Genomic DNA, 12482 nt, shown 5'->3' on the forward strand with positions numbered 1-12482 from the left:
ATCTTACACCTTGACAATAGATCATTGTCAGTTGAAACGATCTTCACATGTCGCCGACAGAAGACTTCGCAGCTGAAGGCGACGAAGGTACTACGGTTTTTGAAAGAGACGGGCTTGGACAAGCGGCTGTGGCAGTGATGTCACGTACCCCGCAAGAGTGACGGACTGTAACTGACGATGTGCGTGCTGTGCTATGTGCTCTCTCTCTCTCCTCCCCATCTTTCACCCCCCCCCCATCCAGCTCCCATGTGTAGGGTAGCAAACCGGTTGAGCTGAAGGTTAACCTCCCTGCCTTTCCTTCTCCACTTTACCCTTCCTTCCTTCCTTGAGCAGACCGCAAATACTGCTGTAGTATGAACTGTTCTGTATAGTTGAAACACACACACACACAAACGCGCAAACACAATTGCACACACACACAACGCAAACGCTCAAAGGGGGCACACGTCGCACGAGTGCGCTCAAGCAGGCGTGAGCACTGTCGTAGCAGCCGGCATATACGCAGGGAAAGTGCTCGTTGCGCGAGCGACGGAGGGTCGGCCAGGCCGGCCGGACGGAGGAACGATTGGGCGGCGACCTTCCGCGCGGCCAGCGGTGCGGGACGTGACCCGGCCGCGCGCGCCGACGCCGATGGGCCCTCGATCGCGCAAAGTCATCGCCGCCGCCGACGCCAGAGCGCTGCTTGCAGCGCGGAACTCGGAGCCGTCGACGGCGACGGGAAGAAGGCGGGTCACCGGCACTCAGCGCGCGAGGCCGCCCGCCCTAATTATACACGCGCTGGGCTACACGGGCGTCGTACTCAACCGACGGCCACTGTTCGGACTCTCTTCGCGCGTTCGGCCCGTATGGTTAGGCTTAACGTCCACTCCGCGCGAATGCCTACATAGTACGACGACACAAAGCTGTCGCAAAGACCGTTACTGCGTGTGCGTTCAAAAAAGTCCTCGACCCCGCCGTCCAACCCCGTCCTCGAAGAAAAAGAAAACAATAGAATTGTCTCGCATCCGCCTGGACGGCTTCCGCTAGCGCACGGCCTTGGACAGTAACGCCGCTCCGAGCTAGGAAGTTCGCCAGCCGAATCTGTCCCTCGTTTTGAATTTTTCGGAGCTGGCTTTTAAACTCGAGGAAGTGAAAGGGCTCGTCGCTGGCCTGCGACGGCGCGTTCCACTCCCGCTAGTTTCGGCAGCGGAAGAAAACTTATTATTATTAATATTAATTGGGTTGAAAACATTATACACACTGAGAGGAAAGGGAAAGCGAAGAGAAGACTGGAAACTGCCACCGGAAGACAAAAGAGAGAGAGAGAAGGGAAGAAGGAAAGGCAGGGAGGTTAACCAGACTGAGTCCAGTTTGCTACCCTACACGTGGGAGGGGAATGGGGAGAGAGAGAGAGAGAGCTTAGGTGCAGTATGTCTACAGTCGGGCACTCAAGTCTGTTGCCTTCGGGTAGTGAAATAGCGCTCAAACTGCTTTCTGGGCTAACGAACTGCGAGGCCAGGCTCCCAAGATCTTCGCTTCCGTAAATGGCCTGTCATCAAGAAAAAAGAAAGTCAAGGAAGAGAAAGTCGCCGCTTCCTGTGGCAGACCTAAATAAGGACGCAAATGAATCAAAGGCAGAAAGCAAAGAAAATTCAAACGGGGTCAACGCCAATAATTAACGAGAAAAGTGGTTCTGGTTAGAAATGGTGTCACAACCAGTGAACGCGTAGCCAGAGCCGCGATATTGTAGCGGTGCCTTTTCCTATGCGATTCGTTATCGCGCTTTTCGCGCTTGGTCAGTGGTCAGAGTGACGCTCCGCACGCATTATCATTGAGATCAGCCGGCCGTGGGCGGTGGGTGATAAGAGTGGCATATAATTGAGCCGAGCTAGGTTACCGCTACAATATCGCGGCCCCAGGACACTGGTCTAGGCAAGGGTAAGGATTGCAACTTATTTCCCTGTGATATTTAGTGAGAACATTAAATGGATCCTTAAGAACTCCATTTTTTTGTCGATTACAACAATGTGAAGAAAACACAATGATGCCAGAGAAAGCACAGAAGAGCTTCATTGTTACGTTTAAATGAAGTACAGAAGTAATAGGGTAAAGGGAAATGAAAGAGGAGAAAATAAACATTGCCGCAGGTGAAAGCCGAGCTCACGTATGCTTCGCAATACGCGTGCGGTGCTTTACCAATTAGAGTTACATCGGCGGCAATTATCCCGTAAAAAGCTACGGCCTCGACGCCGGCAGCCTTGATGGCTTCAACTTGCATGCGAGGGTTTATTGGCCTGACGCCTGCTCGCAAGCGATCGCACACTGCACGACGCCTGCGGTTGCAAGCACATCCCGCATCCGCCGCCTAAGCCACGAGCAGCGCTGGCCGACACTCTCAAGGCTAATCTCGTACACACACACAAATACCCAAGATAGCGGAAGAGAAAATGGCCGACTCGGTAGCTTGATTCGTTAAAGCACCGCGCGAGCATAATGCGGAAGACGTGGGCTCGATTCAAATCAGCGGCAAGCATGCTTTTAGTCCTCTTTCATTTCTATTTTCCTTACTATTTCTACATTTCAGTTAAACGTAACAATTAATTTCTATACGGTTTCTCTAGCTTCATTGTTTGTTCTCTGACTTCCGTTGTGGTAAAACAGACATAATGGAGTCGAGCCACTTATAACCATGTATCGCAGTCATATTGGACGCATTTGCTATATCCGAGCTTTCGCAATAACGGGACTGTCTTAAATGAAAGCGAACGATGATATTAACGTTTGTTCTGTAAAGAAATCAGTATCAGTTTGTTCCATCGACGTGGACCTAATAACATCTGTTTCTAGGCTGTTCAGAGTAGACAAACTTGTTTCCTCAGAACAACACAGCATTTGTGTTCACAGCCCCTGTATAGGCTTCTGTTGAAGACCAGCTGATTTAGATGTGACAGTGTGTCAGGGCAGTTAGTCCTCAGTAACACCGAAGGCATCGTGCTATAATGAAAGTGATGACGACAGAGTGGGACATACTGGATTTGACTGTCGGTTTGCCACATCACATCATCGCAAGCAGGTTTACTTCAGGAAACATAAGACGACAAAAGACGTGCCTAAGAAGAAAGAATAAAATCAAAATAGCACGCGCCCCACGAAGGCAACAAGGCATAGGAACAGTAAAGGACGCAACGTTCTGCACGTACAGCGTAGCAAAGTAGCAGTGCGCGCACTGCTACTTCGAGTTTTTCCACGGCCGTTCGTCGCGACGAACTGCCGTGGAAAAACTCGTCGCCTTTACGATCGCTAGCAAGGTGTATATGGTAACCATCGAGCGCACTTACACAACCAGAACAAAACTCATAAAACACGCCCTTGTAAACAACCCAAGTAATCGCAACATGCTTGTACGTGTTCTTGCAGTGCGCGTTTCTTTCGTGCATTGGGCACTCAGGTGCAATGGAGGGCATTTCGAAATTGCGGACTTTTCCTTTTTCAGATTTCGTTGGCCCTTTCGCGCTAATGGTCGTTGAGTAGTGGGCTACTCCTGCTAGTAGGCGGCGAGTCCAAAATAAGCCGATGGCTGCTTGCCACTGTAAAACGCAACAAACAAACAAACAAACAAACAAACAAACAAACAAACAAACAAACAAACAAACAAACACGTATTTAAGAATGAACAGATAACATCCAAGGAGTCACAGAAGTTTATGCTCAGCTGGCCTTCATAGAATAGCGTGTGAACACAATAGTGTAGACGAAAACTTGTTTACATTAGTGTCTACGCTAGTCTGAATGCATGCTACCTCCAGCAGTGGCTCTTCAATGTGAGCCTTCTCAGAGCTCGGTACTTGTTATGGTGTTGATGAAGTATATATACCGATCAAGTTCTTTACGTTTGAAAGGTAGTCCGAAGAATTTTTCTCTCTCTCTCTCTCTCTCTCTCTATATATATATATATATATATATATATATATATATATATATATATATATATATATATATATATATATATATATATATATATATATATAGAGAGAGAGAGAGAGAGAGAGAGAGAGAGAAGGGAAGTAGACTAGGATGGCAGCCAGACGCACTTCCTCTTTGCTGCTCTGCGCGAGGACGAGACCGTCAAGGAATGACAATAAATGAAGCAATAAAACCGAAAGGAAGTTTTGTTTTCCTTGGTCCGTCTTTTGATTTGTTGATCCGTTTCTTTTTTTCCTTTGGCTTTCTATATCTATGGGTACACATGTGACCAATAAAGTAAGTTCGAAGTCCACGCTCGTCCGTGCATTTCGTCCGGTGTCCTTTGTTTGATTGTTGCTACACTAAGTCGACAGAGCACCAATTAGCCAAAATATGTGCTTTATTGAGGGTGTCGCTCCGTTAGGAGATCTAAATCAAAACTACAGTGGCTTAATCAGGTCGGCTGACTCCACGAACTGCGGCACAGCACGCTCGCTTTCTCGGTTTGTGAGGCATGTGGCCACGGTCCCAGTGCTCTTGTCATCGAGAGCGACCTTGAATACAGGTGACATGTCGTGTGGACATGTCACCTGTATGCTGGTCGTCATAGCGGAGGCAGATGCAATGGAGCTGTTCGATAGGCTCTCCACATCCGCAACTATCGCACGAAGGTGCGTCACCCTTCCCAACGAGGACAATGAAAATGATGTTTTTCCTAATGCCATGGTCAGCCACAAGCGACACAACAACTTTGCATTGGAGCGAGCGAGGTCTTGTGCTAACTGGAACGTCAAGGAATGGTCGATAGTTTGCAGACGACATCAAGGGACAGCAGGAGTCACCTAGAGTGATACCCACCCTCTGAGTACAAATAAGGGTACAAAACGAAAACAACGTTCAAAATGTTTAGTTGCTATAGTCGCGAACGCGCTTTCTTTTCACACAGATAAATCCACGGAAGAGAACAAATAGAAGGAAAATGGCAGAATTATTGTTCTTTATTACCGCTCTGTATTGTGATCCGGAAGGTCTGCGAGCACAGATGACTCGCTCCTCACCATGACTCACCGTGAGACCATGACTCGCTCCTCACCTACATTGTGGAATCCGGCCTAGATCTTATGTTGTAGCATAATGAGCCTAAAGCAGTCCCTGAGGCTAATATTTAATTGAAGGCGTTTATTTGATTTGATTTGATATAAAAAAATCTAGCGGACTGCCTCCGAGCGACATTCACATTATATCTCTTTGATTTTCCTTATGTTTACTCAGTGCCTTAACCTCTTTCCGGTGTCTTTTCAGCAGCCTTACTGCGATCTGCCCCTTTCCATTATTGTGTTAAACTGCGTGCCTTGCTCGTCTCTTTTCAGCATTTTCAAGTAAATGCTGCTGTTTTGAGTATACCCTGGATGGTGTTTTCGACGCTGGTCTCTGCGGTGTTCTCATTAGGCTGTCAGTGTGTGCTGGTGGTGTCTGCTATATACTGTAGTGTGCATTATATGACATGTTAAAATTAAATTATGGGGTTTTACGTGCCAAAACCACTTTCTGATTATGAGGCACGCCGTAGTGGAGGACTCCGGAGATTTCGACCACCTGGGGTTCTTTAACGTGAACCTAAATCTAATTACACGGGTGTTTTCGCATTTCGCCCCCATCGAAATGCGGCCGCCGTGGCCGGGATTCGATCCCGCGACCTCGTGCTCAGCAGCCCAACGCCATAGACACTGAGCAACCACGGCGGGTTATATGACATGTATGCATTGCAGGAGGCGCTGAAAACACGCCCGTGGACAATGTGGTGGTAGTTTCTAGTTTTAAAATTACGACCGCGACCCCGCCAGTGCATCGCTTGCTTGGCTTCAATTTCTGTTGGTTTTCACTCGTGGTCACTAATAGGTTGAATTCCTCGGTGTCCCTGATTATTCTGGACTCGTAAGTAATCCTTAAGAGAATTTTTTCAACCTAGCTTAACTACATCTTTGCCTTTACTGTACATTTATTTATTTTTTTTATGGCTGAGAACAGGATCGGGGGTTCATTTTCGAGCCGCGGCGGCTGCATTTCCATGAGGGCGAAATGCAAAAAGAAAGAAAAGAGAAAAATAGCACTTGTATACTTCGATTCAGGTGTACAATAAAGAACCCCATGAAGTAAAACATAATCCGGAGTACTCCTTGTAACTCACTGCGTAGTTTTGCGACGGTAAGCCTCACAATTTAATTGACTGTCCATTTGAAGCACGAGAATGGAAATTTGTGGCTTTCTGTGTGTCGGTCTATCTGTGTGACGTCGTCTTCTTATTCAAAACCGCAAGTTGGGCGAATTAGTAGGTTAAAATTTTTGAGCGCACGTGCAGCGCGACACAGACGAGGGACAAGGAACGGACGACAAAAAATGGTCGTTGGTTCGCCTTCTACCCAAAAGAGAGATTAGCGATTAAAGAACGTCGTCATCATCCGATATACGCAGGCGTCCTGCCGGCCACGGCCCAGACGTGCAGCTTGGAGCGATCGGCTCAGTGCCGCGACGACCTGATGAGGCAAGTACGGCAGGAGAGCCGCAGCTTCAGGGGGCAGGAGATCGCCAATCTCTGCAGGTGAGCAATTCACACGTGCTTTCTTTTTCTCCTTGATTTTGTTTGTGGCAATGACCCCACGAAGCAAGGGTCGTATCTTATAACGACCCCATGGCTTAGACGCCGCCGTGTCACCGTTATCAATGGGATCGGCCACTCGGTGCTACTCACGATAAGAAATAAAGAATGCGAAATGAATGCTAACATTACGAAATACAGGCCCAGGGCTCGTATTCGTTAATGCTGGATTACACGTACAAGACTGTTTCCTCGTCGGCCACACTCTATCTAAGATAATTATCCGCGTGATAACGAGACGATAAACGTGGTGAAGGTCAATCACTGGAGGCCCTCAAAAGAAAGTCTGGCGCTGTGCAAAGATTCCTTTCGTTTGATTATATTCCTTGCTTATCATCCACCGTCGATGACTGGCGGATTAGGAAGGGCGGGGGGGGGGGGGGGGGGGTACCGTTCGGACCCCGTAGGCTATGAATCGCGATAAGGCCATAGCACTGTAATACAATCAGTGCATTATCTCTGCCCTGGCTACTACGCAAATACGTATTTAGCGCTAGGTGAATAAAGCTCGAGCTGCCACACTTTTCACAGGCGTCAAAAGACAAAAGTTTAGGTACATGGAACCGACGAGAGCTGTTGGTGTTGGTCGTTGAGATAATACCGGCCGAACCATCCAATAATGCGGATAACAGTGCACTTAATTACCCGACAAGTGAAATATAAAGGTAAGAACACACACACACGTTTCACTGTTTCAGTAAGACGTAAAATCACAAAACGCGAGGGCGAGTAAAAAAATTAATAAAAATAAATAAACAATATTCACCAGCAGGGAAAACAGCGGCTATACAAGAAATCAAAGCGAGCCACAGCAACAAAAATAAAAATTACATAATAAAATGATTTTAGTTTACGCTTGAACACAATGACAGAAGCAACTTTTTTTAGTTTCTGCATTCAAATGCCACCAATGCCGCCAATTATTCTATGTCTAACATAATTTATTTTGATCCTTGAGATTTTACACTTTGCCAGAAACCTAGTTATGTGGCTGCGAAACTTGACATATGAACAGCGAAAGTTTAGACGAAGAACAGGACTCACATACTGCTGTCAACGTAAACAGCGCTCCTGATGACGATCCTCAACGTGCTTAACTAACGCACCCAAACCTTAACGCCTTCAAGTTACTGAAGAAGTCGCATTCGTGGCAATGCAGATCTGCCCGGGACAACATGGCTTGCCTGATGTGGCACTCGGCCAACTGCCAGTCCAGAGATCAGCAGGACAAGAGTGGCGACGTAATCCTGTCTGCGAAGTCCTTCCTGGACCGATCGTGTGATCTCGACGGAGGTATGCGTCGCATTTCCTCTTAGACCTTGTTTCGCGGCGTATGATCTTGTTGTTGAAAGCCAGGAAAGGTAATGGACATCCAGGTGACCACCTCGCTGCTCGCGGTTCGCTCATAACTGACAGAGTACCTGTTGTATTGAACATAATGTGACGTAACTGAAAAAAAGAAGGAACTAGAGGCCTTTCCAATGAAGCTGCGCCTGAACAGATAAAGCGAGTATACATCTCTTTTACAGTCCATGCCGTTGTCGTATGCACTCGCGAGCAAAAGTTTGGAGATCACGGCATCAGGAAAAAATGTGCATTTGCGCTAGAACTATACCGGCAATGTGGAAACAGTTCAATACATTGCATTGGTCGAACACGCGCAAGTAATCTGTACTACTCGATTTAAGCCCCCATGCCCAGGATGGCAAAAAAAAAAAAAAAGTTTTTCGCAGCAAAATCGGTCTCAACTTCTTTTCCACTTATGTACATTCGTCTGCTTATAATCACTATTTCAGCTGCATGCTGACACTCTGTCGCCAGCAAGTAACAGATACAACGGGCCTTGGTGGATCGTCCCTATCTTATGCGCGCGGTATTGCGTTGCTATCTTGCGCGCACGAGGCCAATGACAATTGTTGCCTCCGAGATCTTGGTGAACACGTTTGCGTTTTCTCCCACATTTTCTTGTTTTTTTTTTTTGTGGGTGCGTGCATGTGTGTGTGTGAAATTCCACGAATGCCAAAAAGAGGCTTCAGAAAAGATTACACGAACAAGTAACGACATAAAGTATAAGTTACCATCGTAAGTGAAGCGCCAGATGAGCGCAAATCTCAAAGGCACATATGACGCACAAGGGAATGCGGACAAAATGACAGGAACCAGGGCAAGCATTGAGTATAATTTGCGATTGCAACGTAAATAATGATTTAGGGAGCACAGGAAAGCCGAGTGTAATTTAAGGCATGATAATAGCGTGAGATTTTCCACTTCACAACACTTTTGTTGTGTCCTATCAAGCTGCCACCCTGGAACTCAAAATAGGACCATAAGTGAAGACTTGCTGATCCGACATCACACTGGGCTAGTTTTAATAACGAAAGTTGTTGCAAGCCAGAAGTATCACTGACAATTTGTAAGTGTGCATAACATATGGCGGCACTCACGGACGATACCGACAGGTCCAGCTACGTCAACTGCACTTAAAGAAAAAGATATTAAGCCCTCTTATCTCGTCCCCCAAAAACCATTGCCATCAATATCACGGGCATTTTCTTTCTTGAACGGTACACTCGCGGTACTTTCAGGTCACGAATGGCACGCGTGTGTCAACATGACTAGGCGTTTCTTGACAGGAAAACAGCGAGCGCAGGGAGTAGAAATAAAGGAAACGCATGCAACACTAATGCCGATTATTTCTTGGTGACAAGAAATGCTCCGAAGGGTGCAAACATCTTTTAGTGTGTAGGGGTTGCAATGCGGGATCGTTCGTATGTCATCCTGGAGTACTATTGCAGCGCAAGCAATCCGAGGAGAAAAGAATAGCGAATGAGCGCATTATCTGTGTTTTCGCGTTGCACTTCTCATGCACTCGTCTTAGTTTGCGCTACACTAACATTCCAAGTTCGTCCACGGGCTCCTATTATGAAAGCGCTGATTTCCGGAAGTCTATACTATCAACGCTCATATAACATCCTTGCCAGTCCTCTTCTTTGTCTTAACCGCCTTACTAGTCTGCAGTTTCACCAGGTGAGCAATTGTTACGTTACACAACTTCTATTAAACGTAACTGCGTCTTACTGGCTTGTTAAGATGTAACTGCATCTCAGTGGCGTGAATTTCAACTAGCTGTATTCTTCAATTATTTATGAAGCGTTTTTCTTCTTATCTTTTCGATTAACTGGCGTAACTTTATGAACATGTTGCATGAAACAAACAGGTCTCTTTCTTACTATATATGAAGTCTCTTTTATCGTGTATTTCAATTGGAATTTCATTTTTTATTCTCATAAATTTGCAATATACGTTTCAAAGGCGTAAATACAAAAGGAGATCATACAGGCAAGAGCCTGAGTGCGAGACCTGTTAATACGTGCATCAAAGAAAAATATCTATAAGTTAACGGGATCAGGTGATTCATAAAAAGCTAACATCACACAACACAAAAAACCTGCAATGAACGTAATAAATAAATCAAAATATTAACCAATGAACCGTAGATAGCTTAAATAACACAACATTTAGAAAAGTGAACTATCTATTCTACAAATATGAAAGCAAATTTCTCCTGAATCAATCAACGGAACCTTCATTTATACTGATTTCAACGCGTTACTTCATACTTAACAATGCACTTTATTCTGTACTCTATGTATTTACTATCTGCCTTGTAAAAAGGGGATCCTGCCGTGCATTTCAAATAAGGACCCTACCCGTTCACCGGTTTTTTTTTTTTCTTCTTGAACACCCTTCTGGTTTCTTTATGGAAGCGGGATGAAAATTAGTTGGAAATTACACGCATTTGTAGTCACCTAATAGCAGTACTGTGTTCTGCGTGAGCACAGTGTCAATGCGCAGTCAATGCTCTGTGTTCAAGGTGACATTCAAACGCGCGTGTGCAATGTTAAAGGAGTGTTTACGAGCAACGTTCCGCGCATGCGCAGGCTGGCGCGTGAGCCGCTGCTTCCAGTACGACGACGTGAAGCAGTGCGAAGCCAACTTTGTGGCCGGAGGCAAGACGTCCATCGTCACCGACTCGTGCAGGTGAGCGCGGCGCCGGCGGCGGGTGGCCAACGCCCATCCCCGACTGCTTCGACCATTCTTTGCCTTTGCACAACCACGGCGATCTGCGGGGGGAGGCGCGTGTCCGTGAGCGGACGTTCATCTTGGGCGGTGTGCGTCACGGAAAGGCTTTTATATTCCAAGGACAGAAGCATTCCTTTTCTCTGAGACCTTCTCTCACTGAGTAATCTCTTTTTCTTCTTCGCACCCCGTGTACCGTGAGCCCGCTTCGCGAGTGTCGGCAGACATCATCCCAAAGATCAAGAATTGATTAGCTGTACTCCTTAGCAGCTTCTCTTCGAACAATTATCTCCCGTCTCAGCATAGCTGAGAGTGCACACAAATAAGCACTACAGGCCTTGGTAAGGCAAGGCGTTCACACTAAGAGGGAGACCTTGTGAATAACTTTGCTCGAGGCTGAGGTTTCCAAAGTCAGCCCACTGTTGTTCACTGCGCCGTTTGTTGTTCTTTGTCCGAAATATCTGAAATATTGCGGTGAAATTAACTGATAGAACTTAGGCATGGCGTCGGCCACTCGTTGAATGAGTAAAACATGATGGTGCAGGCGGTCGCGGTTGGTTATGAAATGATAACATTGTATTCAAGCGTTGTTAAAACAAGTTCGAAGAAAAGAGAACTGAGTTTTTTAGTAGTGTGTTCCACGCATCACCTTAAATGCCGCTTTATTTCGCCAGAGTTGTTTCCAGGGATACTGACATGCGGGGCTCACATGTGCGCTGGCGTACTCTGTAGGGCGCGAGAATAAGGACTTTACGCGAGAACATACTGTGACGCCATCTCACGGAAGCGCCCCTCTAAAGTGGCATGCAGGATATAGTCGTGGACTCGTGCGATGTTCGCTGAACATTCGAAGCTGCGACATGCGAAAAAAAGAAAAAAAAAAAAGAGGAACGGCTGTGCTATCTCCTATCGATTCATGTGCCTGTTCTAGCTGTGTGTTCGTCTTTATGAAAACTAGCCTTTCTGTGTGACTGTAGATTAACAGGATATTGTCCCATTACACAGGTCGTCATATTCATTCACGAGAACCAATTGATACTGGCTCCGCACTTATTTCACCGACGTGGCATAGGGTGTGAGCGAGTAATGAAGTGTGTATGAAGAGAAGTGAGTGCCGGATAACATAGACGTCGACGAAACTTAGTGACGGTGTAGTTGAGTGCACGCGGGTTCGAACGTGCATAAGTGGGTGCTGGTAGGAGTGAATTAAAGCGGGTATGAACGCGAGCTAGTGTTAGAGAGCACGCGTGAGCGTGAGTAGTGAGCGTGAGTATAAGTTGCGACGAGTTTCAGTGAATATATTGCCCGAAAAAAAAATATTGACGAGTGAGCACGAGTGAGTGTCCACATATTGCGCCAACCCGTGCCCAATTGCGCATCTCGTGCAGGAGCTACGTCGCGTTCAAGCGGTGCGTCAAGGACGTGGCGGGCCGTCGGTGTTCGGTGGAGGAGGAGCGCCAGCTGTCCTCCTACCTGGTGGACCGGGCGCGGGAACTCAGCTGGCAGTGCGGCGCCAGTTCGGGAGAAGCCCGGGACGTGCACAGCATCTACCGGTCGGGGTCCCCTGGCGGATACGCCCCCTACACGCAAGGTATTTGCGCGAGCACCAGGCACGCCGCCGAGGATACGCCGCGAACGACGGCGAAGACGTGTAGCGTAACTGAGTGGTTTTCATTCGACAATCACTACAAAGTGTGCCCTACAATACCACTCGAAATTCCAGTTGCCAGTGTAACGCCAGCGAAATGTTGATGGCGATTCATATCAATTAGAAGAGTACGAACGGAGAACAGGTGCGGGATTG

General features: G+C 47.0%; 1 protein-coding gene across 2 annotated transcripts in view; it reads left to right on the plus strand.

The window, feature by feature from the left end:
• The window catches only part of LOC126527109 (uncharacterized), a 34121-nt gene that overhangs the window by 13220 nt on the left and 8419 nt on the right, over positions 1-12482 (plus strand). For both annotated transcript variants that reach the window (XM_050174849.3, XM_050174850.3), the window contains exons 2-5: positions 6415-6541; positions 7758-7891; positions 10540-10639; positions 12067-12269. In XM_050174849.3, the coding sequence (XP_050030806.1) occupies positions 6415-6541; positions 7758-7891; positions 10540-10639; positions 12067-12269 (564 nt within the window). The remainder of the gene's footprint in view (positions 1-6414; positions 6542-7757; positions 7892-10539; positions 10640-12066; positions 12270-12482) is intronic.

Source organism: Dermacentor andersoni, chromosome 9 (genome assembly GCF_023375885.2).
Source record: "Dermacentor andersoni chromosome 9, qqDerAnde1_hic_scaffold, whole genome shotgun sequence".
NCBI classification, from domain to species: Eukaryota; Metazoa; Arthropoda; class Arachnida; order Ixodida; family Ixodidae; genus Dermacentor; species Dermacentor andersoni.